The sequence below is a fragment of the Lepidochelys olivacea genome (assembly GCF_965140295.1).
Source record: "Lepidochelys olivacea isolate rLepOli2 genome assembly, chromosome: 7".
Taxonomy (NCBI): Eukaryota; Metazoa; Chordata; order Testudines; family Cheloniidae; genus Lepidochelys; species Lepidochelys olivacea.
Genome location: NC_140417.1, coordinates 18,356,584 through 18,382,239, shown reverse-complemented (window position 1 = coordinate 18,382,239; position 25,656 = coordinate 18,356,584). Strand labels below are relative to the sequence as shown.

At 40.9% G+C, this 25,656-nt stretch overlaps 1 protein-coding gene across 4 annotated transcripts in view; it reads left to right on the top strand.

Annotated features, from left to right (window-relative positions):
• The window catches only part of RAD18 (RAD18 E3 ubiquitin protein ligase), a 112,983-nt gene that overhangs the window by 29,035 nt on the left and 58,292 nt on the right, over positions 1 to 25,656 (top strand). For all 4 annotated transcript variants that reach the window (XM_084634427.1, XM_084634429.1, XM_084634428.1 and 1 more), the window contains exons 7-9: positions 6,468 to 6,652; positions 17,673 to 17,749; positions 18,668 to 18,728. In XM_084634427.1, coding sequence (XP_084490553.1) covers positions 6,468 to 6,652; positions 17,673 to 17,749; positions 18,668 to 18,728 — 323 coding nt within the window. The remainder of the gene's footprint in view (positions 1 to 6,467; positions 6,653 to 17,672; positions 17,750 to 18,667; positions 18,729 to 25,656) is intronic.

Here is a 25,656-nt window from a genome sequence, read left to right as displayed (position 1 = left end):
TAAATTTCAGGAAAATGATTGGTTAAGGTATAGCTAAGCAGAACTCAAGTTTTACTATATAGTCTGCAGTCAATCAGGGAGTGGGTGGGTGGGTGAGGAGTGGGGAAATGAACAGGGGTGGGGAAATTGGAATCATGTTTGGCTAAGGGCAGGAATGGGAACAGGGACACAGGTGTAAGGCTCTGTGGTGTCAGAGCTGGGAAGGGGGACACTAAGGAAGGAAACTGGAATCATGCTTGCTGGAAGTTCATCCCAATAAACATCAAATTGCTTGCACCTTTGGACTTCGGGTATTGTTGCTCTCTGTTCATGCGAGAAGGACCAGGGAAGTAAGCGGGTGAAGGAATAAGCTCCTAACATAGCTTATTAGGACATGAGACATGAGCTTATTAGGACATGTCTCCCTCCAGAGACATCTTCAAACAGTGCCTTGTTTTTGCCAGAAGCAAGTTGCTAGAGGACAAGACAAGTGCTTTCTCCCATCCAATTTCTGAGCACTGTTTCTAGACCTTGCTGGCCCAGGATCGAACACTGGATCTCTGACACATGCTGTTGTGCCAGTACTGAAAGTGATTTTATGTCTGCTTTATTCAGTGCAGGTTTAAACTTGTTTTCTGCATTCTCATGCTTTCTATAGCAAAATCTGCAAGCTGAAGTGTTTGCAAGTGAATAATGGCATTAAAACGTTGGAATTGAGTTGAAAGACTTTGTGCTCTATTCTGCTGCTCAGTGAGATTATCGCTGTTTTCTCGTGCCTTCTTTGACAAATGAGAAAATGGGCTAAATTTTCATTTTGTTTGCTAGATCCAAGATTTTAAATACAGAACTCTTGTGGTTTTCAAGAGAACAGCTAATTGTGTGCGTTAGTGTGGCCATTGCTGTCAAGAAGACAATGACAAACAATCGTAACCAGTCCTATTGCCACAGGAGTGTACTGTGCAGCTCCAAACAGGTGCTAACATCTTATTGTTTTGACAGGTTGTTGACCTTTAGCTAATTCTTTATTAGTTGCAGTTGTTAAGTGCTCATGGCAAGTACATGGTTGAAACACACTTTCCCTTTAGAATATAAAGAATTTACACTTTTTTGTATAATTTGGTTTATTTTCATCTAGACTTCTCAGAGTTTAAAAAGGTGTCCAAGAAGGTATTTGTCATGATGGATTAGTTCCTGTGGAATTAAGCATGAATTTTGAAATATTTTTATTTTTTGCCATAACACTTTTTTAGATTTCTGTAGCACTTCGTATGTTTTTAGTTCCTCTCTGAGAAATTTGCTCAGTTTCTGCTTGTCCTTAATTTAAGGGCATATTGAATGCTGTATTAAGAAGTGTCTCATATTTCAGTGAGGCTAGTTATTTAGTTCCAAATTGCACACAGGAGATGAATAATTATAGATAAGTACGACTTTAGAAATTTAGAATTTTTTTTAAACAAAACATCTGTAGAGATCCAACATTCCAGTGGAATAGCTGACATTATCAGGCAGCTGTCTTTGGCCCCATGCAGCCTGTACGTTACAATAGGTGTTAAACTTTTGCAGAGCTTTGAAAAGTTTTAATTCAATAAAAAGTTTGTTCCCCAATAGAAACTTAAACAGCTCTCTTTTCTTGAAAGTAATTGGGAGGAAATGCATCTTTTTGCCAGATGTGCTACAGTGATTACAAGAGATTAAAATAAAGTAGAAAGCTGTTATATTATGTCTAATGTAGAGAGCCATACTTAAATTTCTGCAAGGGGGTTGTATTCTGCTTCAGAAAAGAAAAGTATCTGCAACTGTTGTTTTTTTTTCAGAGTGGTAGCTGTGTTAGTCTGTATCTGCAAAAAAAAACCCGAGGCGTACTTGTGGCACCTTAGAGACTAACAAATTTATTTGGGCATAAGCTTTCGTGGGCTAAAACCCACTTACAGACAGCCCCCCAACCTGAAGCAAATACTCATCAGCAACGACGCAACAAAAACACTAACGCAGGAACCTATCCTTGCAACAAAGCCCGTTGCCAACTCTGTCCACATATCTATTCAAGGGACACCATACAGGACCTAATCACATCAGCCACACTATCAGAGGCTCGTTCACCTGCACATCTACCAATGTGTGATGTGCCAGCAATGCCCCTCTGCCATGTACATTGGCCAAACCGGACAATCTCTCTGAAAAAGAATAAATGGACACAAATCAGACCTCAAGAATTATAACATTGAAAAACCAGTCGGAGAACACTTCAACCTCCCTGGTCACTCAATTTCAGACTGAAAAGTCGCAATTCTCCAACAAAAGAACTTCAAAACAGACTCCGAGAAACTGCAGAATTGGAATTAATTTGCAAACTGGACACCATTAACTTAGGCTTGAATAAAGACTGGAAGTGAAAGGGTCATTACACAAAGTAAAAACTATTTCCCCATGAAGAAAAGGAGTACTTGTGGCACCTTAGACTAACCAATTTATTTGAGCATAAGCTTTCGTGAGCTACAGCTCACTTCATCGGATGCATACTGTGGAAAGTGTAGAAGATCTTATTATATACACACAAAGCATGAAAAAATACCTCCTCCCACCCCACTCTCCTGCTGGTAATAGCTTATCTAAAGTGATCACTCTCCTTACAATGTGTATGATAATCAAGCTGGGCCATTTCCAACACAAATCCAGGTTTTCTCCCCTTCCCCCCCCCCACAAACTCACTCTCCTGCTGGTAATAGCTTATCCAAAGTGACCACTCTCCTTACATTGTGTATGATAATCAAGGTGGGCCATTTCCAGCACAAATCCAGGGTTTAACAAGAACGTCTGGGGGGAGGCGGGGGAAGGAAAAAACAAGGTGAAATAGGCTACCTTGCATAATGACTAAGCCACTCCTAGTCTCTCTTCAAGCCTAAGTTAATTGTATCCAATTTGTAAATGAATTCCAATTCAGCAGTTTCTCGCTGGAGTCTGGATTTGAAGTTTTTTTGTTGTAAAATAGCGACTTTCATGTCTGTAATCACGTGACCAGAGAGAGTGAAGTGTTCTCCAACTGGTTTATGAATGTTATAATTCTTGACATCTGATTTGTGTCCATTTATTCTTTTACGTAGAGACTGTCCAGTTTGACCAATGTACATGGCAGAGGGGCATTGCTGGCACATGATGGCATATATCACATTGGTGGATGTACAGGTGAACGGCCTCTGATAGTGTGGCTGATGTTATTAGGCCCTGTGATGGTGTCCCCTGAATAGATAGGTGGGCACAGTTGGCAACGGGCTTTGTTGCAAGGATAGGTTCCTGGGTTAGTGGTTCTGTTGTGTGGTATGTGGTTGCTGGTGAGTATTTGCTTCAGGTTGGGGGGTTGTCTGTAGGCAAGGACTGGCCTGTCTCCCAAGATTTGTGAGAGTGTTGGGTCATCCTTCAGGATAGGTGGTAGATCCTTAGTAATGCGTTGGAGGGGTTTTAGTTGGGGGCTGAAGGTGACGGCTAGTGGCGTTCTGTTATTTTCTTTGTTAGGCCTGTCCTGTAGTAGGTGACTTCTGGGAACTCTTCTGGCTCTATCAATCTGTTTCTTCACTTCCGCAGGTGGGTATTGTAGTTGTAAGAATGCTTGATAGAGATCTTGTAGGTGTTTGTCTCTGTCTGAGGGGTTGGAGCAAATGTGGTTGTATCGCAGAGCTTGGCTGTAGACGATGGATCGCGTGGTGTGGTCGGGGTGAAAGCTGGAGGCATGTAGGTAGGAATAGCGGTCAGTAGGTTTCCGGTATAGGGTGGTGTTTATGTGACCATTGTTTATTAGCACTGTAGTGTCCAGGAAGTGGATCTCTTTTGTGGACTGGACCAGGCTGAGGTTGATGGTGGGATGGAAATCGTTGAAATCATGGTGGAATTCCTCAAGGACTTCTTTTCCATGGATCCAGATGATGAAGATGTCATCAATATAGCGCAAGTAGAGTAGGGGCGTTAGGGGACGAGAGCTGAGGAAGCGTTGTTCTAAATCAGCCATAAAAATGTTGGCATACTGTGGGGCCATGCGGGTACCCCTAGCTGTGCCGCTGATCTGAAGGTATACATTGTCCCCAAGTGTAAAATAGTTATGGGTAAGGACAAAGTCACAAAATTCAGCCACCAGGTTAGCCGTGACATTATCGGGGATAGTGTTCTTGACGGCTTGTAGTCCATCTTTGTGTGGAATGTTGGTGTAGAGGGCTTCTACATCCATAGTGGCCAGGATGGTGTTATCAGGAAGATCACCGATGGATTGTAGTTTCCTCAGGAAGTCAGTGGTATCTCGAAGGTAGCTGGGAGTGCTGGTAGCATAGGGCCTGAGGAGGGAGTCTACATAGCCAGACAATTCTGCTGTCAGGGTGCCAATGCCTGAGATGATGGGGTGCCCAGGATTTCCAGGTTTATGGATCTTGGGTAGCAGATAGAATATCCCAGGTCGGGGTTCCAGGGGTGTGTCTGTGCGGATTTGATCTTGTGCTTAGGGAGTTTCTTGAGCAAATGCTGTAGTTGCTTTTGGTAACTCTCAGTGGGATCAGAGGGTAATGGCTTGTAGAAAGTGGTGTTGGAGAGCTGCCGAGCAGCCTCTTGTTCATATTCCGACCTATTCATGATGACAACAGCACCTTCTTTGTCAGCCTTTTTGATTATGATGTCAGAGTTGTTTCTGAGGCTGTGGATGGTATTGTGTTCCGCACGGCTGAGGTTATGGGGCAAGTGATGCTGCTTTTCCACAATTTCAGCCCGTGCACGTCGGTGGAAGCACTCTATGTAGAAGTCCAGTCTGCTGTTTCAACCTTCAGGAGGAGTCCACGTAGAATCCTTCTTTTTGTAGTGTTGGTAGGGAGGTCTCTGTGGATTAGTATGTTGTTCAGAGGTATGTTGGAAATATTCCTTGAGTCGGAGATGTCGAAACCTGGATTTGTGTTGGAAATGGCCCAGCTTGATTATCATACACATTGTAAGGAGAGTGATCACTTTAGATAAGCTATTACCAGCAGGAGAGTGGGGTGGGAGGAGGTATTTTTTCATGCTTTGTGTGTATATAATATCTTCTACACTTTCCACAGTATGCATCCGATGAAGTGAGCTGTAGCTCACGAAAGCTTATGCTCAAATAAATTGGTTAGTCTCTACGGTGCCACAAGTCCTCCTTTTCTTTTTGCGAATACAGACTAACACGGCTGTTACTCTGAAACCTATTTCCCCATGCTAATTTTTTCCCCCTGCTGTTACTCACACCTTTCTTGTCAACTGTTTGAAATGGGCCATCCTGATTATCACTACAAAAGTTTTTTTTTCCCCTGCTGATAATAGCCCACCTTAACTGATTGGTCTTGTTACAGTTGGTGTGGCAACACCCATTTTTTTTCATGTTCTCTGTGTATCTATATCTTCCTACTGTATTTTCCACTGCACTGATGAAGTGGGATTTAGCCCATGAAAGCTTTGCCCAAATAAATGTGTTAGTCTCTAAGGTGCCACAAGTCCTCCTCGTCTTTTTTGTTCTTTTCTTGTATCACTAGCACAAGATTATTTAAATTGAAGATTAGCTAGGAATTAGTATGGGTCACTAGCCAAATCTAGTCCGCTCAGATACAAATTTCACCATTAAGGTGACCTGAGCATACATTTGCAGTTTTATGCATTCTCTGTCTCCAAGATTACGAGTAGAGAGAATGTTACGCTCATTCAAAAATGTAAATGTTTCACTGAGCCTTCCAATTTCTACTATTTCCTGTAATTAAGCCATTTCCCCTGTGCTACAGCAGAATGGATGTCTTCACATTCTTATTTCACACTAAGCAATGTCAGGAAGTGGAGTTCTTTGTAGGAGGTAATTAATTGGGATAACACTATTAATTTTCTTAATATAATTTGGCACCTACAAATTTGCTTTCAGGATAGTTATTTGATGGTTTTTTCCTTGGAGTATTTCTTTCAGGAAACTGGAAAGTTTTCTAACACAAATCTATGTTGTGACCTTTTAAAATCTCAGTAACTATGCAATTAAGGCGCAGCTAGCATTTGGATGGAATACCTAGGAGCTGAATTCCCTCTAAGTCCATGCTGAACTTAGGCCTCAGGGTAGCAGCTGATATGAATTTGAAGTCTTCACCCATTATAGCTATTAAAGATTCTGTGGTGCTTGTTACAAGAGATGGAGGTGTTCACCCCAATTTCCTGAGTAAATTTAAACTAGAGTAAGTGCATTCTGTATATTTAAAATCCCCCCTCTGCCCCCCCCCCCAGCTTTAGATGGGTAAGGTGTTCTCACTTCGTAGGGATGTTACTGTCGGTACTGCATTGCACCCTAGAGGTAGCAATATTTCAATAGTGGGTCATATGATTCTTATACGTGTTACATGTAAAGTGCTTTGAGATCCTTCTGGATGAAAAGCACTATAGAACTGTAAGTCATTGCTTGGTTTCCTGCTATACAAGACAGAATTTCTTGGTTTTTCATTGGTTTACTTTTTCTCCTGCAGTTCTGGTCACAAAAGGAAGTGCCTGCCTAAAGTCGTTTACAACTTACTTTCTGACCGTGATCTGAAGAAGAAGCTAAAGGAATATGGGCTGTCTAGCCAAGGAACGAGGCAACAGCTTATTAAAAGACATCAAGAATTTGTGCATATGCATAATGCTCAATGTGATTCTTTAAATCCCAAATCAGGTAGGATGGCAAAGCTATGATGTTTTCACCTAGAGTTCCTAATACATTTTAAGAAATTCTCTCTCTTTCTCTATCCTGTGAGAAACTGAATTAGCTTTCAGAGTAGGAGCAAGACCGTTTGGGTCCTTGTGGAATAACATGGGGATTTGGAGAATTTGCATTAATCATATAAAAAGTGACCTATGAAGCTAACATTGCAAAATTATTTGACACACATACTGGGAGAGCATCCAGCACAAACAATTTGTAACTTAACTTTATTAAAAAAATGCCGCCTCTTTTCCACTGACACTTCCTAGTTTGCGCAATGAATTCCAAAATGTTTTGTGGCACTACTGGTACTGCACATGAATAATGATGTTGGGGTGTCTCCAGATTAACTCTTTGGGTCATCACTAGCAAGCTAGGAAATATCAGAGGGTTTTAAGAATGCCAGTGGGAAAGGATTAATAATTATTTCTGTGTTGAATTTCTCTCATCTTGTTCAGTGGGGCATTCTGTATATATTGTTGGGTTTAATTTCAATTTTAGACTTATAAAGAGGAGATGATGTGGAGTGTGTGAAATTACTGAGTAAGAAAGTGCATTGCTATGGAGAATTTTTCCATCAATATAGATATGTGGCTTTGCTGCAGTATAATTAACTGTAACCATAGATCTCTCTAAACAGTTTCCTTTGCTTTGTTCGGAAATGGAACTCGTTCTAACATCTAATGAAATTACAGGGTAAATTTATTCTTTAAGCAACAAACCACTGTTTGTCTGGTGTGGGTTGCATTCTCCTTAAATAGTGCCATGTGTGGGACATGAATGAAATGCAGCCAAGCCTTCCAATCTCTACAAGGGCGTGTTGGCTCTCTTGGATTTCTTCTCGCTTTATAGGCAGCATGACCCTTGTTGTTTCTGTGTAGTGCATGTGAGTTAGAGGGAAGCAACTGTATCTGTTACATATACAAAACAATTGGCACAATGGTATAGAAAGAATTTAGTGTAGTTCAAGCCCCAAAGGTAACTGTCAAAAATAATATCTTGATATAATTTATAAAAAGTTATGTCTTTTCCAAGACCGACTGTTTGCTGTCACACATTTAATTTCTGTTTTTATTATTATATTTGTGTTCCCTGGGGTTCTTTCAACCCAAAGCTCTTGGTAACTTACTCTGTGCCAGGTTGTGTCAGGAAACAAATCGGGGGAGACACGGCCGTCCGACCGATAGATGGCTAGCATAAACAGGACAACACGAGTGTTTTCACTTAAAGCTAAACTTTACTTAGTCCCAAGCACTTACATATGTCCGCAACAGGTTAGTAAAACACCCCCAATCCTCGATAATTACCAAAGCTGAGTGTGGCTCTCAAGTGGCACAGCGGCAGCCTGTCTGGATTGTCCCAAATCTGTAGTGAGGAAAGGACTGATGGTTAATTTATAATCTGATCTATTAGAAATGTCTGCCTTTTAATCAGCGAATACCTGTATCCCATACCACCTAAATACCTGGAAAAAATGTTGAACTCCAACCTAAGTTCTCGTGCAGAGATATAATGTGCACCAGAATAGAAACTGATGTAAAACTCTTTGCAGCAATATGTTTGTTACATTTGTGAATGAGTATCCAGATTGCATAGTTGGAATATTCTGATGGTGGGACCAGTCAGAAAACCAGAAATAATTCTTATATTTTTTAAAATAAAACAAGTAGGGGTAATACCATTATGCCTTCTTCTGTCTCATTGTGGAAACACAATTATGGGACAAACTATTGAGCATGGGGAAACAAAATATTATACCAAAGAATACAACTTCATTTGTCTGATATGACTGTTTACATATCTCCATAAATGTGCATAGCAATTTCCAGTAGCTAAGTAGCTATAACTAAATGCAAAGAATGATACGTAAGCCTTGAAGGGCTTGCTTGCAGTCTGAAGATAACAATAGATGCAACATAGGGCTTGTCTACACTGTGACGTTGACGAAATTTTGTCTTTCACGGTGTCATAAATATAGAGGGAAGGGTAACCACCTTTCTGCATACAGTGCTATAAAATCCCTCCTGGCCAGAGGCAAAACCCTTTCACCTGTAAAGCGTTAAGAAGCTAAGATAACCTCACTGGCACCTGACCAAAATGACCAATGAGGAGACAAGATACTTTCAAAGCTGCAGGGGGGGAATAAAGGGTTAGTCTGTCTGTGTGATGCTGTTGCCAGGAACAGATCAGGAATGCAGCCTCATAACTCCTTAAATTAGTAAGTAATCTAGCTAGAAATGCGTTGGATTTCATTTTCGTTTTGCTCTTTCCTTGTTCTTTGTTTAACATGCTTGGTGGTGGCAGCATACTGCTCAAAGACAAGACAAAGTTTGTACCTTGGGGAAGTTTTTAACCTAAGTTGGTAAGAATAAGCTTAGGGGGTCTTTCATGTAGGTCCCCACATCTGTACCCTAGAGTTCAGAGTGGGGAAGGGACCTTGACACATGGGTTCTTAAAAGAGCTGACCCCACCCCGCGAAAGACAAAAGTTTTGTGGATGCAAGTGGCAGTGTGAATGTGGCTTTGTCAGCAGGAGCACTCTCCTACTAAGCTAACACCACTTGTGGGCTGGAAGTATTTTGTCAACATAAGCGCTGACAAAATACCTACAGAGAGCGTTTACACATGCTGACTTTTAGCGACAAGGCTGTGTCGACACAGCCTTGTCGCTAAAAGCTGCTTAGTATAGACAAGCCCATAGCAATTTGAATCTATATAGTTGGGGCTACAGTGGTGGTACTGTATGATTCTGTTGGATTTTCAGATGCTTTTAGTAGGACAGGGAAAGTTCACGCACAATAGGGAGACTGTTCTAAGATGAATGGGCTGCTTGGAAGAAGGTGGGCATGGATGGGAACGGATAAATGAGATCGGGAAGTAACTTAGGTGGGTTAGGGAGTAGACAGAGATAAAGAAAAGGGGTTGGAATTAAAGTTTCTGAAAGTGAGGAGAAGCTTTAACATATTGTGGAATTAAAAAGGGAAGCCAGTACAATGATTGGAGACAGTTTGATATAGTTAGAGATGAATGATGTTGGCAGCTGTGTTAATCCCTGTAGTAGCTTAAATGGAAGAGAGGCTACTTTTTTATTGCTGCTTTTTAGAATTGATTTATAATGGTTATCAGTGTAGTTTAAACCAGCTTTAATTTAATGACCAAATTTATTATTGGTGGTAGTGGGTTACAACTCGCTCTGAAGTGGGAACAATACTGAATGTGGCCTAATATCTTGTCTTGCTGACAGTTCAGGGCAACACAACACATAGCAAAACTTCTATTTTCATGCATACTTTTAATTCAGACTGACCCTTACCCTGTATCTGCAAAAAGAACAGGAGTACTTGTGGCACCTTAGAGACAGTCAGCTTTCATTTGAAACAAACACACACAAAAATGGTAAGTGAAAACCCGAAGGAAAAGTCTTTTGCATGATGCTGTGGGGGAACAGATTCTCAGTGTACGGTAATGTGCTTAGGAGAGAGGAGCAGACAATGGCGGTAAAGAGGTAGTCATTCCTTAAAGAAAACACAATTATAAATTGGTTTGTTTACAAAACAACAAATGTGAAGGTGAAAATCCTTTATCTGTCTGCCATAAATCCACAACAGAATTATGGCTCTTTATTTAACTGTGGCATATATATTATTTTTTTGTGTAATGTAATTCCAGTATGCAAAGTTTTTAAAAACGCAGTTTTTTGAATTGCTTTTGAATAATTATTTTAAGGGACTATGAAATGACTTTCTAGGAATATGATATTGCTCGGAAGAAACTGTAATCCCTGTTACTCAAGAGGAAGTTTGTGTATTCCTGAGCTGCATATACCATATTTTACATATTGAGAGACAGCTTTGCCTTCAGTTTAAGGTTACTGTTATGTATACATAACAAAATGCAAACAGTTTTAAAGGGAAAGTAGGTAGAGATATATACACATGTAAAAATTCCTAGTCACTGATATGTACACCTACAAAGTAGCCTATTAAAAAGCATATGCTTTTCCCTCCTGAACAGCTATACTAGATTACTCAGCATGTTTATCAGGAAATCATGAGCCATAGCAGGTTTCTATCTTTTGTATGTAGTCACAAATTTTTTAATCTAGGTCACCTAGTGAAGGTAACTATATATATGTATATGTATATTTAGAAGCCATATGTCGCTGGTAGCAACAAATGAATGGTGTGCTTTAATTCTACAAAACGCTGGCTAGTGATCCTATAGAAGGAATACACACGTTAGATTTGGGAGCAGTAGTTGTTGTTATTATTTAATATTTTATGTTGCCATAATTGCTAGAAGCCCAAAGCAGAATTGGCACACCAGTGTAGTAAGGCATTATATGAACACATACCTGCCCTGAATAGTTTACAAAATGTGTTACTTAAGAACATTTGTACTTGGGTTATCATTCCCCTGTTATATTTTAAAGCACTCTCTTCCCTATGCTATTAATCACAGAGGAAAGTGTTTTGTATGTATAATCTTTTTAGATGTAATGCTTACAATAACTTTAGATTTGGGTAGTGGGTTAGCATTGTGCTTAGCACCCCCATGTAATAAATGTAATTTCAATCTGTAAAATGAAAACAAACAAAAAAAAAACCATCATACCCCAGTAGAACCTCACTGGTGACTGGAAATCCTTTGCAAACTACTGAATTTTTCATATTCAGTGTTTAGTCCTGCAAAGAGATCCACCAACATGGATTCATATGCCTACACAGAGATCTATGGAAGTAAGGGAAGATCCTGCCTATTAAAGTAGATGAGACTCTGTATGGGGACTGGATTAGCATTAGGGTTTTTAGAGAGTAGGTCATGAGCGAAATAGTTCTACAAGTTTCCTTGAAGGGTCGACGGTGAATAGAATGTTGGGAAGAGATATAAGTGCAGAAGGTTATGGCCTTCTCTTAAACTGTGAAGTAAGGCTTTTAAACTTCCCCCTTTATGGATCCTGTTTAGGTTCTGTTGTTTATCATCTTAGAGGGCAGATCTGTGTTGGTTACTAGGGGAGGAAGAACAGGAAAAGCAAAGTATAAGCTCCAGAGAGAGGGGGAGGTAAGCATTTTGGGGAAACCCATGTGCTGGAAATATTTATTTTCTCCTTAAATTTCACACATGTCCACCTGTATTTTCAAACAGGATCATCTTGTGTTTATGCACCACATGGTTTTGTGCATGCGTGTTTTAAAATATTGTATAAAACTTATCCAATATTTTATGGTTTGCAATAATTAATAATTAATTATTATTTGCAATTAAGTTATTTATGGTTTGCAATTATTTTCACACTTCATTTGAAAATTTGTTTAGTAAGTTTAGTCAATTGTAGATTCGTTCCATTAAAGAAATATAGATGCTGTCGTGTAGCTTATTTACTAAAGGAACAAAACTAAACTTAAATTTCTTGGACCTTGATTTTACGTAGTAACTTTTACATTGTAGAAGTTTCCTGGTGAAATGAAGTATGGTTTTTGTTTTCCTATTTGAAGAATGCATGTACTGGGGAATGGCTGAGTCTTTCTATAATCTTTTATCACCGTAGATTTGCTTTAAAACAAGAAAATATTAAAAAACAAAACAAAAAACCACTGCCCTTTGCGAATGCCATGAAATTTTTGTTTTGTAATAGTGTATTAAATAGTTGTGTGTTTTGCATTATTACTGGCCATTTCCTTGTCCCCCAAAATAAATCTACATAAACAGAATTCCAAGCTACGTAGTGTCTTCTGGATAATGTTAACCAGTAATGAATAACACAAGCACTTTCTATAAAAAAAAAAAGCGCCATTTACAGTTGGCTCTGCCAACTGCACTGTACAAATCCTTTTTATTACTTTAACTTTAATTGTCATACTGTACATCAAGAATAAATATTTGTAGGTAATAATTTTTATAAGAAATCTAAACAAATATATATTCAGTTACAATACATAAACTTTCTCTTTCAGAATTTCATGTTTTAGCCTAGACTGCTATATTGCTACAAAACAACTGAGATCTAATAACCAGATGAGTACTGTAAGGTTTGATTGTGTTTTTTGGATGCATCAAATTATTTTCCATTTGCTTTGCAAACCAGCATTGTGGCTTTTTCCCCCACTCTTAGTCTCTAGTTAGTGGTACAACTGATATGGTAAAGTTTGAAAATTACTTTCCATTATAACCTCCATTGTCACAAGCTCATAATTTTCAGAAACTTTCCCCGGGAAGCGGGTGGGTGAGAGAGAGAGAGGTGGTTTTTTTTTTTTTTTTTTTAAATGCTTTGGCCTTTTCTTGATGGTGACTTTTTTTAAAGTTTGAGCAAAATCCCACCAACTGGGGTTTATTTGAGTTATTGGAAACAGATCATTATTTCCTCATTTTAATAAACAAAAATGGTGACCCAGGTTTTCATGAAGGCAGCTACATAAAAATGGATGAAGTCTGAAACACTGTCCTTACTGAAGAGTAGTACTGCTTGGTTTAGTTTCCATGCACCTCATCCACATGAAGTTAAGATTACTCAGGAAGTGAATTTCCCTCTTGAAGATGGCAAAGAGTTAACGTTTTGCATTCAGCATATTAACTTTCAAGTGTCTTAGCATTTGAGTGCTTTCACTTGATCTCCACTCATCACTGTTGTACAGTATGCTTATGTGGTAAGCTGCTAGTGTTATCGTTTGTTTTAAATGTAGGCAAACTAAGGGCTAGTCTACACTGGCAATGTTTAATGTGGCTTGTGTAGTCGCGACAGAATGCTGGGAGAGAACTCTCCCAGCGCTTTAAAAAAACCCACCTCCACGAGGGACGTAGCTCCCAGCGCTGGTGCACTGTCTGCACAGGCGCTTTGCAGCGCTGAAACCTGCTGCGCTGAGAGGGGTGTTTTTCACACCCCTGAATGAGAAGTTTGCAGCGTTGTAGTGTGCCATTGTAGACAAGCCCTTAGGCTTGGTCTACACTACAAAGTTAAGTTGACATAAGCCATCATAAGTCGACCTAATTATGTCAGTCTCTACACTAGAATGCTGCTTCTACCGAAGTAAGTGGCCTGCTACAGTGATATCATAATTCCACCTCTATGAAAAGCCTAGCGCTTATGTTGGTGTAGCTATGGTGATGCAGTGTCCCTGTAGACACTGCCTTACTTACATCGGCTGTTTACTGTCACTTTGTCAGCAACAGGGCTCACAGCTGGAGCTGTGAAATAGACAAGAATGTCTATTTCCCTTAGGTTCCCTGTTGTGAAACTGAGCTTTGTGTGGGGCTCACAGCTGGCCCCACTCACCCCACCCCCATACTCCTGGGTTACAGCCTGAGGTGTGAGCTTGGCACAGGACTCAATTTCTACTCCTGGGAGAATTCTGCATCACTGCACGTGTACAGAATTCACAGATTTCTTTGCTTCCCCACAGAAAAATGACTTTCTGATGCGGATGCAAGGGGAAGCCAAAAAGTGGTCACGTGCCCCTCCCCAGCAGCACAGGCATGTGGTTTTGGGCACCCAGAGTGGCTGGTGGAGAGGTAAATCACTGTGGCGGGGTTGGGGATGCCTGGTCGGTATTGGGCCAGACCCCCCGTCCCCCTATCCACCCAACCCCCGTGCATCTGGACCCCTCAAACCCAGACACTCCCTTTCCCCTCCCGGCTGAGCCTCACACACCGCTACCAGTCCCGATGGGTGGGGGTGGAGGGGGAGTGCACTTCTTCTGCACAGAGCAGCCAGGGCCGGGTAAGACCACCCCAGAAACCTCCCCCAGGTCCTCACTCCCCACCCTGCTTCCTGCCCCTCAGCCATGGGGGAGAGGGGTCACTATATGGGGAGCTGCTCCCCCACCTACCCAAGCCCCATGCATCCGGATGCCCCCAGGGCTCCCCCCCAGAGCCGCACACACTTGAACCCCCACCCTGACAAGTCCTGCCCCCTGTGCACCTGGACCCCTCCCGGTAAGCCCCCCACACCCAGACCCCCTCTGCTGAACTCCATCTCTCCATACAGACCCCCCACCCAGCTGTAGGTCTACCTAAATTAAGTTGATCTAATTTTGTAGTGTAGACAAGTCCTTAGACGCAGACAGGTTAAGTCACTTGTTTAAGATCACACAAAGAGGCAGTGGCAGAAATGAAAATAGAACCCTGAAGCCCTGACTCTTCTTCTGTAACCACTTGACTATACTGTGTTTGAGAATATAATTACCAGTATTCTAATAAACATGGTAATTTTTATTCAGTGTATAGTGTAAAAAAATATACTTTTGTGTCTGAATAATGTCAAACACCAAAAAGTTCTAGGTAGGCTTGGCAGAATTCAATTTTTCTATAATTCTGATGGATAATATCAATATTTTATTAAGTATCTTAAAACATTTTTATCAATATTAAATTTTCACAATTGCACAAAATTATGGGGTTTAAGCATTTTTTTCTATTGATTTGAATGTTTACAGTTGCAGGAAACTATGAGGCGGGTCACAATTATTTAATGACAGAAGATCTTGAAGTTGAAAAGTTTAAGGTTTCATAACCATTTAAAGCACACATGGTCAACATCACATGTCAAAACATACAAAGTAAATATTTCATCAACAAACCAGTCCTATTTTTGCTATTCATTCGCTAGTCCATTTGTAACCAGCCTAATTCAAAATCTAAGTAAAAAATAACTGAATTTTGACTCTGATAAATTCTCAGGCAGAGTTTTTCTTTCTTTGCCTGTCTGTAAAGTTTAATTATCATCTATCGAAATATTTTTTCATTGGTTTGTGTGTATATGGTGAAATTGATATTTTCCGATATTTATCTATTAAAAATGTACTCCTTCCAAGCCTAGTTTTAGGCCAGCATTTTCATAAACAGGAGCCTAAAGTTAGTCATCCAGGTTGGAACTGTGCTTTTCAAAATTAGGTAACTTATTTAGGAGTCTAAGGAATTGGAAGTCTAACTTTAGATTCCTGATTTTGAAAATCTTGGCCTTACTTCCCAGTTCATAAAACACTCTCAGGATTATATAACCTAGTATTTGATGTATGCACCAAAATGTATGAGGTACCTCACAGAAACAAGTACATACAGGGCTCTTTACAGAACAGTAATTGAGAGAACTCAGTTTGACATATCCAGCACTCATGGGGGTTTTTCATTTTGTTCATTATTTTATGAAATTATTGACTAAGAGTAAAATATTTTAAAGCTTGTAAATGATTTAGGAGCCTAAGTCCCACTGACTTGCAGTTGAATATAAGCATATGAATTGCTAAATCCATTTTAAAAATGGGACTTGTAAACTTCATCCTAATTTTAAAACTGAGTTTGATTACAGCAAGCTTCCTTTAATTATGGAGGCTCAGTAGTGACTCCATCTTTAAGGTGTGTGAGATTTGCCCTTAAATTAGGATTAAAACTCCCAATTGACAATTTCATTATTGAATTTTAGTCTCCAGATTTAACAGAACTCCTCAGAGGACAATTGTATTTATTATAATAATTTTTACTAACTTTTTTTAAAGAAATATTAAAAATGATCCCCCTTGAACTGACAGAAAATGGTGGCAGGTGGAAGAAGGATGCAGTATCTAAGGTTAAGACAGAGAATTCAGAGAGGACAAGGAGGAGCACAGGAGTGGAGGGATGGGTTCATGGAAGTGGGGTTTTTACTGGTGTAGGGTTTGTTGTGGCAAAAACAACATAAAAAGAAACCAGTTCTGATCAGGCTTTGGTAGCATGTTTACATAAGACCCACTAAACGTAGGTGCTGCAGTACACACGGTTCTGTATTACAGTTCCAGGGTTCTGGGCAAAAGCTTATGCTCTAATAAATTTGTTAGTCTCTAAGGTGCCACAAGTACTCCTGTTCTTTCTGTTCTAGGGGTGATTTTCACATATAGATTCCCATAGTAGTAACGAATACTTCCACATGTACTTTAAGTAGCAGCCCATAAATGATACAGTGCTACCTTTACCAAGTTTTGACTTAGTGTGCTGCTTATAAAGCTGGAATATTAAATCCCAGGAAGCATTAAATCATCCTCAACTATAGCAATGCTGCTGGGGCATTGTGAAATAAGGAAAGCTGAACTACTGTATGCCAAATTCCTGGATTTTGGCTTAAGCCAGGTTCTTTCCAATTTTTATTCCTATGTAATTTAAGGTTTTTTATTCTCTGACCAAACCCTGAACGCTTAATTGTCTCATAAAAGTATCTGTTTTTATAAATGCACATAGTTTTCTGGTGGCTCTGCAGATATATTTGGGCATAGAGATAAATTAGTAATGCATATGGCACAATAAATTACACAAAGTACTATATAGCTCTAGTTATGTCTACAGTGTTAATGAGCCCAATTGTGCTTAATCATAATCTATAGATGTGCCTTATTTAATTCTTACAGTAATATGTGATCTTTCTTTGGACGATGGGTTTTGCACTGACACCCACAGGTAGTTTTCTTTTGCATTTGGATGTAATCCTTGGAGCTAAAAAGAATATAAACAGCATGTTTCATAATTTAAACTTTCAGTTAAATATGTGCTATAAAATGGAGACTTTCTACAAATATATGTCTAGATAGCATAGAAAATTGAATATGTTGGTACATATTGAGAGAGAGATTGAAAATGAATTTCATACCGGGAGAAAGTGAGAGATTAATGGCCTGGGACTGGCTAGGAGCCATCTGAAAGCAAGCACTGTGTAACCTTCAAGGCAGCTCTGCCAGGGCCCATAGCTCTTGACCTTGTGTGCAGACTACCAATACTACTGAACTATTGCAAATTTTGGTTTTGCAGTGTTAACAAATGTCCACTAGACTACTGGGATAGGCCTATTATATTTTGTTTTCACTTGTGACTCAAGTCTGGATTTCAGACCGAGTGTCCTGAGGTGAAAGATTAATGCATATAGGCCTGAATGTCATTTAGCTCTAGGACAGTTCTTTTCAGTGCTGTTTTATTCTTTATCTTAACAGCCATATTGTGGTTCTGCCATTTATAATGCTTATTGATATTAACAGTTGCAGAAATAGTGAAAGAGCTTGAAAACAATGAGAAAACTCGGACTCAACTTGAATTTAATAAAGCTGGTGAAAATGTAAGTTTATTATCTCTGTACCAAAAGAGTTATGAAGCATTTTTACATATTTCTTCATTAAAAGAATTGCTGGTTCCTTTCAGTGTGCTAAAATATTCAGCTGGAAAACCCTTTATATCTGGGGCTAAATCCGACCCAACTCAATCCTTCTGAGCAGGGAGAGGGAATCATGGTGATGGTGATACTTCTAACAGGAGAGTGCTGTTGTTGGTACATGGCAGGATGGCTTGGGGGAGGGAGAGGCTGAGCAGAATGCATGGTGCCAAGACGCTACGATGCCTTTAAATTTAAATCAACCATTAGTAGCATATTCAAGATATTTGTGTGGGTGTATTTTAAATAACTAGTGTAAAAGAACTTACAATTAAAATGTGATATCACTTATTGTTAAGGGGAATACTAGTTTGTATGGTACTGATGTTTCTGTGGTTGAACCACCTACATTTGAGCATTTTATGATTGCAGTAAAAATACCCAGGGGGTTTTATAAAGTGAGATAAAGATACTGACCTGGCCTTGAACCAATCAGAAGACTGGAGGGAGGTTTTAAGGAAGGTCTGTTTTTGTTCTGTTTAGTCTCCTTGGCAGCTTGGCGTTCTCCTGCTGCTCTTGTGAAAGTAGAGCAAAGGGGGCACTTTATAGACAGCCCAGGTATATGTTAAATGTTAACAGGTAGGGCTGAGCAGAGGTGGTGGGAAAGAGCTGAACAAATGATCTCCTCCCATATAGGGTTGACATAGTCCTTATTAAAGTGTAGTACTGATTGTTTTGGTGTCTAAAGAGTGGGGGTAAAAAGGAATGATATTTCCTCTGTTTCAAAGATAAGTTTCCTGCATGTTCTGACGTTAAAGCTCGTGTTTTTAAAATGTGACTATCTTCATTTTCTTCTTCAAATGAACATTTTGTATCACTTTGCAGAGCATGACATTTACGAAGGACCAGACAGAAAAGGAAATGGATGAGATTCACACTTATTATCGTAAGTAATACAACGTACGCATTTTGCATTTTCAAAACTCCTTTGCTGTAGGCGTACATGCAAATATAAAAATAGCCTCTCTGTGCCTCAGTTCCCCATCTGTTAAAAAACAATGAGGACAGTAATATTTCTCTGTATTTGTAGGGGTGTTGAGGCATTAATATACATTCGATATTGTGAGGCTCTCAGATAGTGTGGGTGGAGGCTATATATCTTAGATAGGCAGAGCATGATCTTCCTCCCTCACCTAAGAAGATAATTAACTAATGCATCCAGTACAGTTTCTGTACCATAGCCAGGCCTAAACCCAAACTGACAGGGCTCAAGAATTCTTGAAATTGAAGTATTCTGTTGCAGTTATCTTAGTACTACATTTCCAATAACCTACTTCAAAAAGGGAAGATTCAGTATGTAGTAATTAGACAGTTTGTCCCCAGCAGCAGTTGGTGTGTTGAGCAAGTTGGTGTGTTGAAAAATCTTTTCTTTGAGACCCTGGCACCTAAATAAAGGGTAAGTAACTATTGGAACAATTTACCAAGGGTCCTGGTGGATTCTCCTTCACTGGCCATTTTTAAATCAAGATTGAATGTTTTTTCTAAAAGAGATGTTCAAGGAATTTTGGGGGGGATGTTCTTATGGCCTTTGTTACACAGGAGGTCACACTAGATTATGACAATAGTCCCTTCTGCCCTGGGAATCTATGAACCTGTCCTTCCAGAAGGGAAATGTTCAATTCCATTAACAAGACCAATGATTGACTAGATTTTCCAAGCAAGAGGATGGGTTTCTTGCTATTTAAAAATGTATTATGTAGTGTGCATTTTATTCCTTGTATGATCTGATCCTGCAAGTTCCTAGCATCTCCTAAGAGGGAATTTGGAGCTCTTGGTACCATTTGGGATTCACCCTTATTGGTTGGGTTGCATCCTTGCATTCAGATAGCTGGACCTGCATCCTGTTTTCCAATAACTTGCTGCAGAAATTGCATTCACTATATTGATTTTCCTGTTACTCTTTGTGTATTTGCTGGGTTATATGTATATAAGTAGAACATTCACAGTCCTTAGCTCTTGAATTTTAACTTTGCTGTTCTTGGATTTTTTCCTCTATCTACCCCAGTCATTTCACTTCATCGGCAGTCTGCTTGGAAACTAAAGCAATCTCAACAGTGAGCCATATCCCACCAATACAATTTTCCACATTTTACAGGAGCATTACATTTTAATGTCTCCCATTTTAAGCATGGAGAAGCTATGCAATGAAGGGACAGTTTGTCCTGGTTAAGGATCCATTTAAAACTGTATATCCATTTAAAACTGGCTATATTTCCTGTTTCAACCTATCTTTCCTCCAATGCCTTAGGGCCAAACTAATCTCTAGTCTAGAATAATACAACTCTGCATTTACTAGATACAATTCTGACGACGTTTGTAAGGTTGCAACCACTTATGCCAACCCTGAATTTGGGCTTAAATCGTAGGCAAACCTTCTTCTCTTTTACTTTTAACAGTTTTATTTCAGGTATATTTATATCACTGCATACACTTTGTTGTTGGTTTTAGATCTTAAGCAGTTTCATTTAAGTCAAAGCAATTCATTAATAATACTTCTGCTTCCATGCAAAAATCTCTACTAATACAATTTAGGGGAACAGAAATGCAGAAATTCTGATTTTTAAGCTTAAAGGCCTTTAAAGGGTATGCTTTCCTAATTCTGACAAGTGTCTAGTAGCTCTTTAAGGGACTGATCCAAAATCCATTTAAGTAATGTATTTGAACAAAGAATCATAGGCTGCTGAGGACAAGTCTCAAAATGTACCCAGACTTAGACTCCAATCCTGCAAAGTTAGAGGACATTTCAGAATTTAAAAGACTTTCATTAGGTATGTTTTGTCTGTAATATGGAGGTGCTTCAGGGTTTTAATATATAGCATGGAACACTTTCGTCCTTTTAATTTAGTACATTTGCCTCCAAAGGTTCCAAATTCATAGCTGAATTCATGTTCATTCTTTGGCTTCCTGCTGGCATGAGTTCCATAACATTCTAAAATATTCCATATGCGGTATTATTTCTTTTGTTGTATTCTTCAGTGTGAAACTTGCGACAACCTTTTTAAAAGGCTCAAAGTAGCCAGAAGCAAGACCCATTTTCTTCTGTTGAGTACAGTTTGCCATACTTTCGGCAAATGGTGAAGTACGCAATTTCCTCTTCAGGTGTATGTGAAGTGTTTTTGAATGACAAATGAATATTTTTTGTCTCAGTAATCTGAATGCGGGTTTGTATGCGTGCTGCTGAAGGCCACTTGAGCTGCTACGAGAATCTGTACCTTTAAAAATAAAAAAAAAATAAAGGTGATTTTTTTGAGTGTGTGTCAGAGTGGATCCCACTGTAAGTGTACCTGCACCTCATGTACACAACCTTAGGGCTTAGCTACAATTGCAGATGTAGCGTGATTTGCACTAAACCAGCCTTCGTACAGCGCAGGAGGGAAAGCACTCCAGTCTGTCCACACTGACAGCTGAAAGCGCACTGGCGTTGCTGCACTTGCAGCTGCGTTGGGAGTGGTGCATTATGGGCAGCTCTCTCAGCATTCAAGTGGTTGCAGTGTGCTTCCCAAATGGGGAGAGGGTGGGGTGGAGTGTGTTGTGTGTATGTGGTGGGAGAGATTGGGCTTTTGGGGTACTGAGAATGTGTCAGCACGCTGTCTTGTAAGTACAGACCCCCCGCCCCTCTCTCACTCACTCAAAGCAAACATTAGCCATTTGTTTTTTTTCTCGGAGCTGGTAAGCAGCCGGCACTCCAAAATAGAGCTTTGAAAGGGCAACTTCCGCATTCCTGCCGGAGTTCACAAGAAAGACAAGAAGGGCCACTTCAGTTAATGGGATTATGGGACGTTTTGGGGAGGCAAGCAGAGCGCTGTAACGTAACTCCTCGTTCACACTGATGCTGTAGCGTCTCACCCAATATGCAGCAAACCTTATCCCTCTCGGGGAGGTGGAGTACCAGCAGAGCTCTAGCCAGGGAGTCAGAGCGCTCTGCGTGCCTTGCCAGTGTGGATGGGGAGTGAGTTAGAGCGCTCTGGGCGGCTTTATTGTGGTATAACGTGCAAGTGTAGCCAAGGCCTTAGAATCTTTTGAATAGCTGTGTCTATCAGGGCGGCAAATTCTCGGCAAACTCCATTTGCCACTCCTCCTTGCACCCCAGAAATTGAGGGACACGAGGCTCCAGCTGCACTTCTTGCCCTGGCATTAGTAGGGGCAAAGCAAGCCCAGAAGATGTTCCAGCTGCCGTCTCCATGCGAAGACTCATCTTTTTCTCTGAGCGAGGCAGTTGCACCAATCCTAACCTTCCTCTGGAATACTTTAGAGCCTTCCAGGAGCTTCACCAGGACAGCAGACACCTTGGAAATTGAGATGAGAGTAATCCAAGAGAACATACACAAGATGTTCAACATCTTGAGCTCCTCAGTGCCCACAAGGATTGCTCTACCAGTTAACGAGGGCAAATTGGAGACTGAAGGATCACTGGCACATGCTGGCCTTACTTCTGATTTTGAAGCAACTACAGAAACATTACCAAGTCCTGCCTGAGGGCTTTGAACAGTTCTCACATCCCACACCAGGATTTCTCGTCCTCTCAGTGATTCAGGGCAGAAAACAAAACCAAAGATCAACTAAAGCAGGGGTTCTCAAACTGGGGGTCGGGACTCCTCAGGGGGTCGTGAGGTTATTATATGGTGGGGGGGGGGGGTTGCGAGCTGTCAGCCTCCATCTGAAACCCTGCTTTGCATCCAGCATTTATAATGGTGTTAAATATATTTTTAAAATGTTCTAAATTTATAAGGGGGGTTGCGCTCAGAGGCTTGCTATGTGAAAGGGGTCACCAGTACAAAAGTTTCAGAACCACTGAACTAAAGGGACCCCAAAGAATAAGGATCTCAAGAGGCTGGATCTTTTTCGGGGGGGAGGGGAGGGAAGGTCGACTCAGCTTCCCTGCAAGTTAGAACCACTCATTACCAAGCTCTGTTTTGCAAAATAGAGCTTCCTGATATCGGAGTGGGTGACCCTCTCTTCCTGTTGAGGCTCCCACAAGACTGCTGGGAAGAACTTATATCCCCATCAAAGAAGGGCAAGTAGTAGCCAGAACATTGCACTTCAGCCTGATTCCCAGAGGCAGCAGGTTTGAAGAGACGGTTGTGAGCCACACTGAAACCAAGATTCTGTAGCCAATCTTCGGAAATTGCCTCATCCTCTTCCGTTGACCAGGGATCACAGCTGACATATGGGTGATAGACGTCGTCACTTATGGCTACCCCATCCAATTCTTCTCTTTACTTCCTACCTGCCCTCTTCATTGTCTCGGGTATCTTCGCACAAGAGCCAGTTGAAAAAAAAAAAAAAAAGTGGCTTCATTGCTCTGTTTAGGAGCCGTAGAAAAAGTTTTGTGAGATTACAGGTGCAGATATTTCTACTCCTGATCTTTCCACATTATGAAGAAGAAAAGGGGAGAGGTCTTTGTCCTGTCCTAGACCTGAGGAGACTGAATACATACATATGCTGCCTCAGCTTCAGAATGGTATCACTTGCCTCCATCATTCCAGCTCTTCAGACGCACGACTGGTTTGTGTCTGTAGACTTGCAGGTATGTACTTCCACATCACCATCCACCCAGCCCACAGGAAGTACCTCAGATTTACAGGGAGACAGAATCATTACCAGTACATTTGGATTCTCTACCTTATCAAGAGACTTCACAAAGTGCCTTGCTGTAGTGGCAGCACCCCAAAGGAGGATAGGCATCCAGGCCTATCTGTATTTAGTTGACTGATTGATCATAGGCAAATCCTGTCACAAAACACTGGCAAATTGACATTTATGAGACCTTGGAAGTGTAAGGTGTTTAAATTACTATATTTAAAGTACCAGATAGGCATGGACTTTTGGGACAATGTGTTAAGTGGGTTTTCTGGGGAATAGCTAATGCAAATTCTGCAACCCTGGTTATTAAAAACCCTCGCCTTTTGAACCTGCACTCTGAGGATACTGGTGATTATTTGTTCCCAGAGACTGGATAGTAAAAGCCCTTGCTGTATAAAGAATCAGCCGAACTTTCTAGTTGGGGTCTGGTACGTGACCTAAAAACTGACATGAGCTTGTAACCAAAGGGAGGAAAAACCCCATTTCTGGGGTCTGAAATACTGGGGTTGGGGTTAAGGGTGACCTCTGGTAAGCTTTTAGTATGCATGTAAATTTTTATTATTTTTGTTTTCTCTGTAATGCTTTTGCATTAAGAATTAAATGCCCATTTGCTTTATGAAGGTTGGTATACACTGCTGTAGCTCCTGGAGAAAGAGTTAATCACAGGTGCTGGACCCTGGTTAGAACTGGTGGAAAGAACAGTGAGGTGTAGCGAGACTGCAAACCTAAATCCAGTCTGAAGGGAGATAGACATGGGTCTCTGCCCCAAGAGAGATGGCAGCTGGGAAGCCTAAAACCTTAAGTGGGTGCCCTCAAGGAAGATGGGGTGTGTGTGTGTGTGTGTGTGTGTGTGTTGGGGGGGGGGAATTCCAAAGGTGCCGTTAACTCTGAAACTGTGGCAGTAGTCTTTCTCTGTTTACCCAACTGGGCCTCCTGGTGAACTATGAGAAATTGTCTTTCTTTCCATTCCCGATGACAGAATTCATAGGAGCCAGGGTAGAGTCCAAAACAGCGAGAGTGTACTTACCTCAGGACAGGTTTGTCTCACTAAGGTAATTAATAAACAGGGTGATAGCATGTCCTATTATGATGTTACGGACCTGCTTAAATTATTAGGCCACGTATCAGTGGGTGCATCTGTGACAGCACTTGATAGACTTCACTTGAGGCCTCTACAACTTTGGCTCAGGTCCATCTGCTCCCCCACCAGGCATAGGCTGAGGAAGAAAGTAATAATTCTGGCTTTTGTCTTCAAGGCACTGACTTGGGGGCTACATCTTAACAGTGTCCAGAAAGGGGAACCACTCAAAATCCCATCCCCTTCCAGAGCATTGGCTATGGATGTGTCTGGAACAGGCTTGGTGTGTGGGGGGGGTTTGGTCGGCCTGGGTATCCTACTGCAGGTAAAAGGGACATGGTCCCTAAGAGACAGGAGATTACATATAAATGTCTTGGAACTGATATCCATCATACTGGTGTGTATGGTGTTCCTCCCAGTCCTATGGCCCTGACAGATACTGTCAGATCAGAAGCCAGTGATGTGCTACATAAACAAGAATGGGGCCAGACCTCCTTCCCTGACCCAGTAAAGAGGTGATTGAACTATGGATTGCTACTGCCTACACAGTATAGCCCCGATAGCCCTTCATCCTCTGGGGTCGAGCAACAACTTGGCAGATTTCCTAAGTAGAGAAACTGCCACCAACCACAAGTGGTCAAGTCCGTCCAGTTGATATTCCACCAATGGGGGAAATCTGGTGATAACCTGTTCACTTCTGGGGGCAGCACCAAATGTCCCAACCTCTGCTCCAGAGGAGACATAAACCTTCCTTCTGCACTAGAATCAGGGAAGTTTTTATGCTTTTCTGCCAATCCTACTGATATCCAAGGTGATTGCCAAACCCAGAGACCAGGCCAAGTGCATCATTATATCTCCCTGTGGGCCAAGACATTCTGGCTGATGGACCTGCTCAGAATGTTCTTGAAACCCCCCGGATCAGGCTATCAAACTGTCAACACCTTCTGTTGAAAGATCATGGTCAAGCGTTCTATCCAGACCCAATGATGCTGTAGTTGCTAATCTGGATGCTGGCTGGCTGAGTACTATGGGAAGAGACTGCTTTTGCACCTTTGTAATATAAGGCAGGAAGCTATTCACAAGAAAAACTTCTTCATCCCATAGGCTTTCGTGGGCTAAAACCCACTTCATCAGAGAGATGCATCTGATGAAG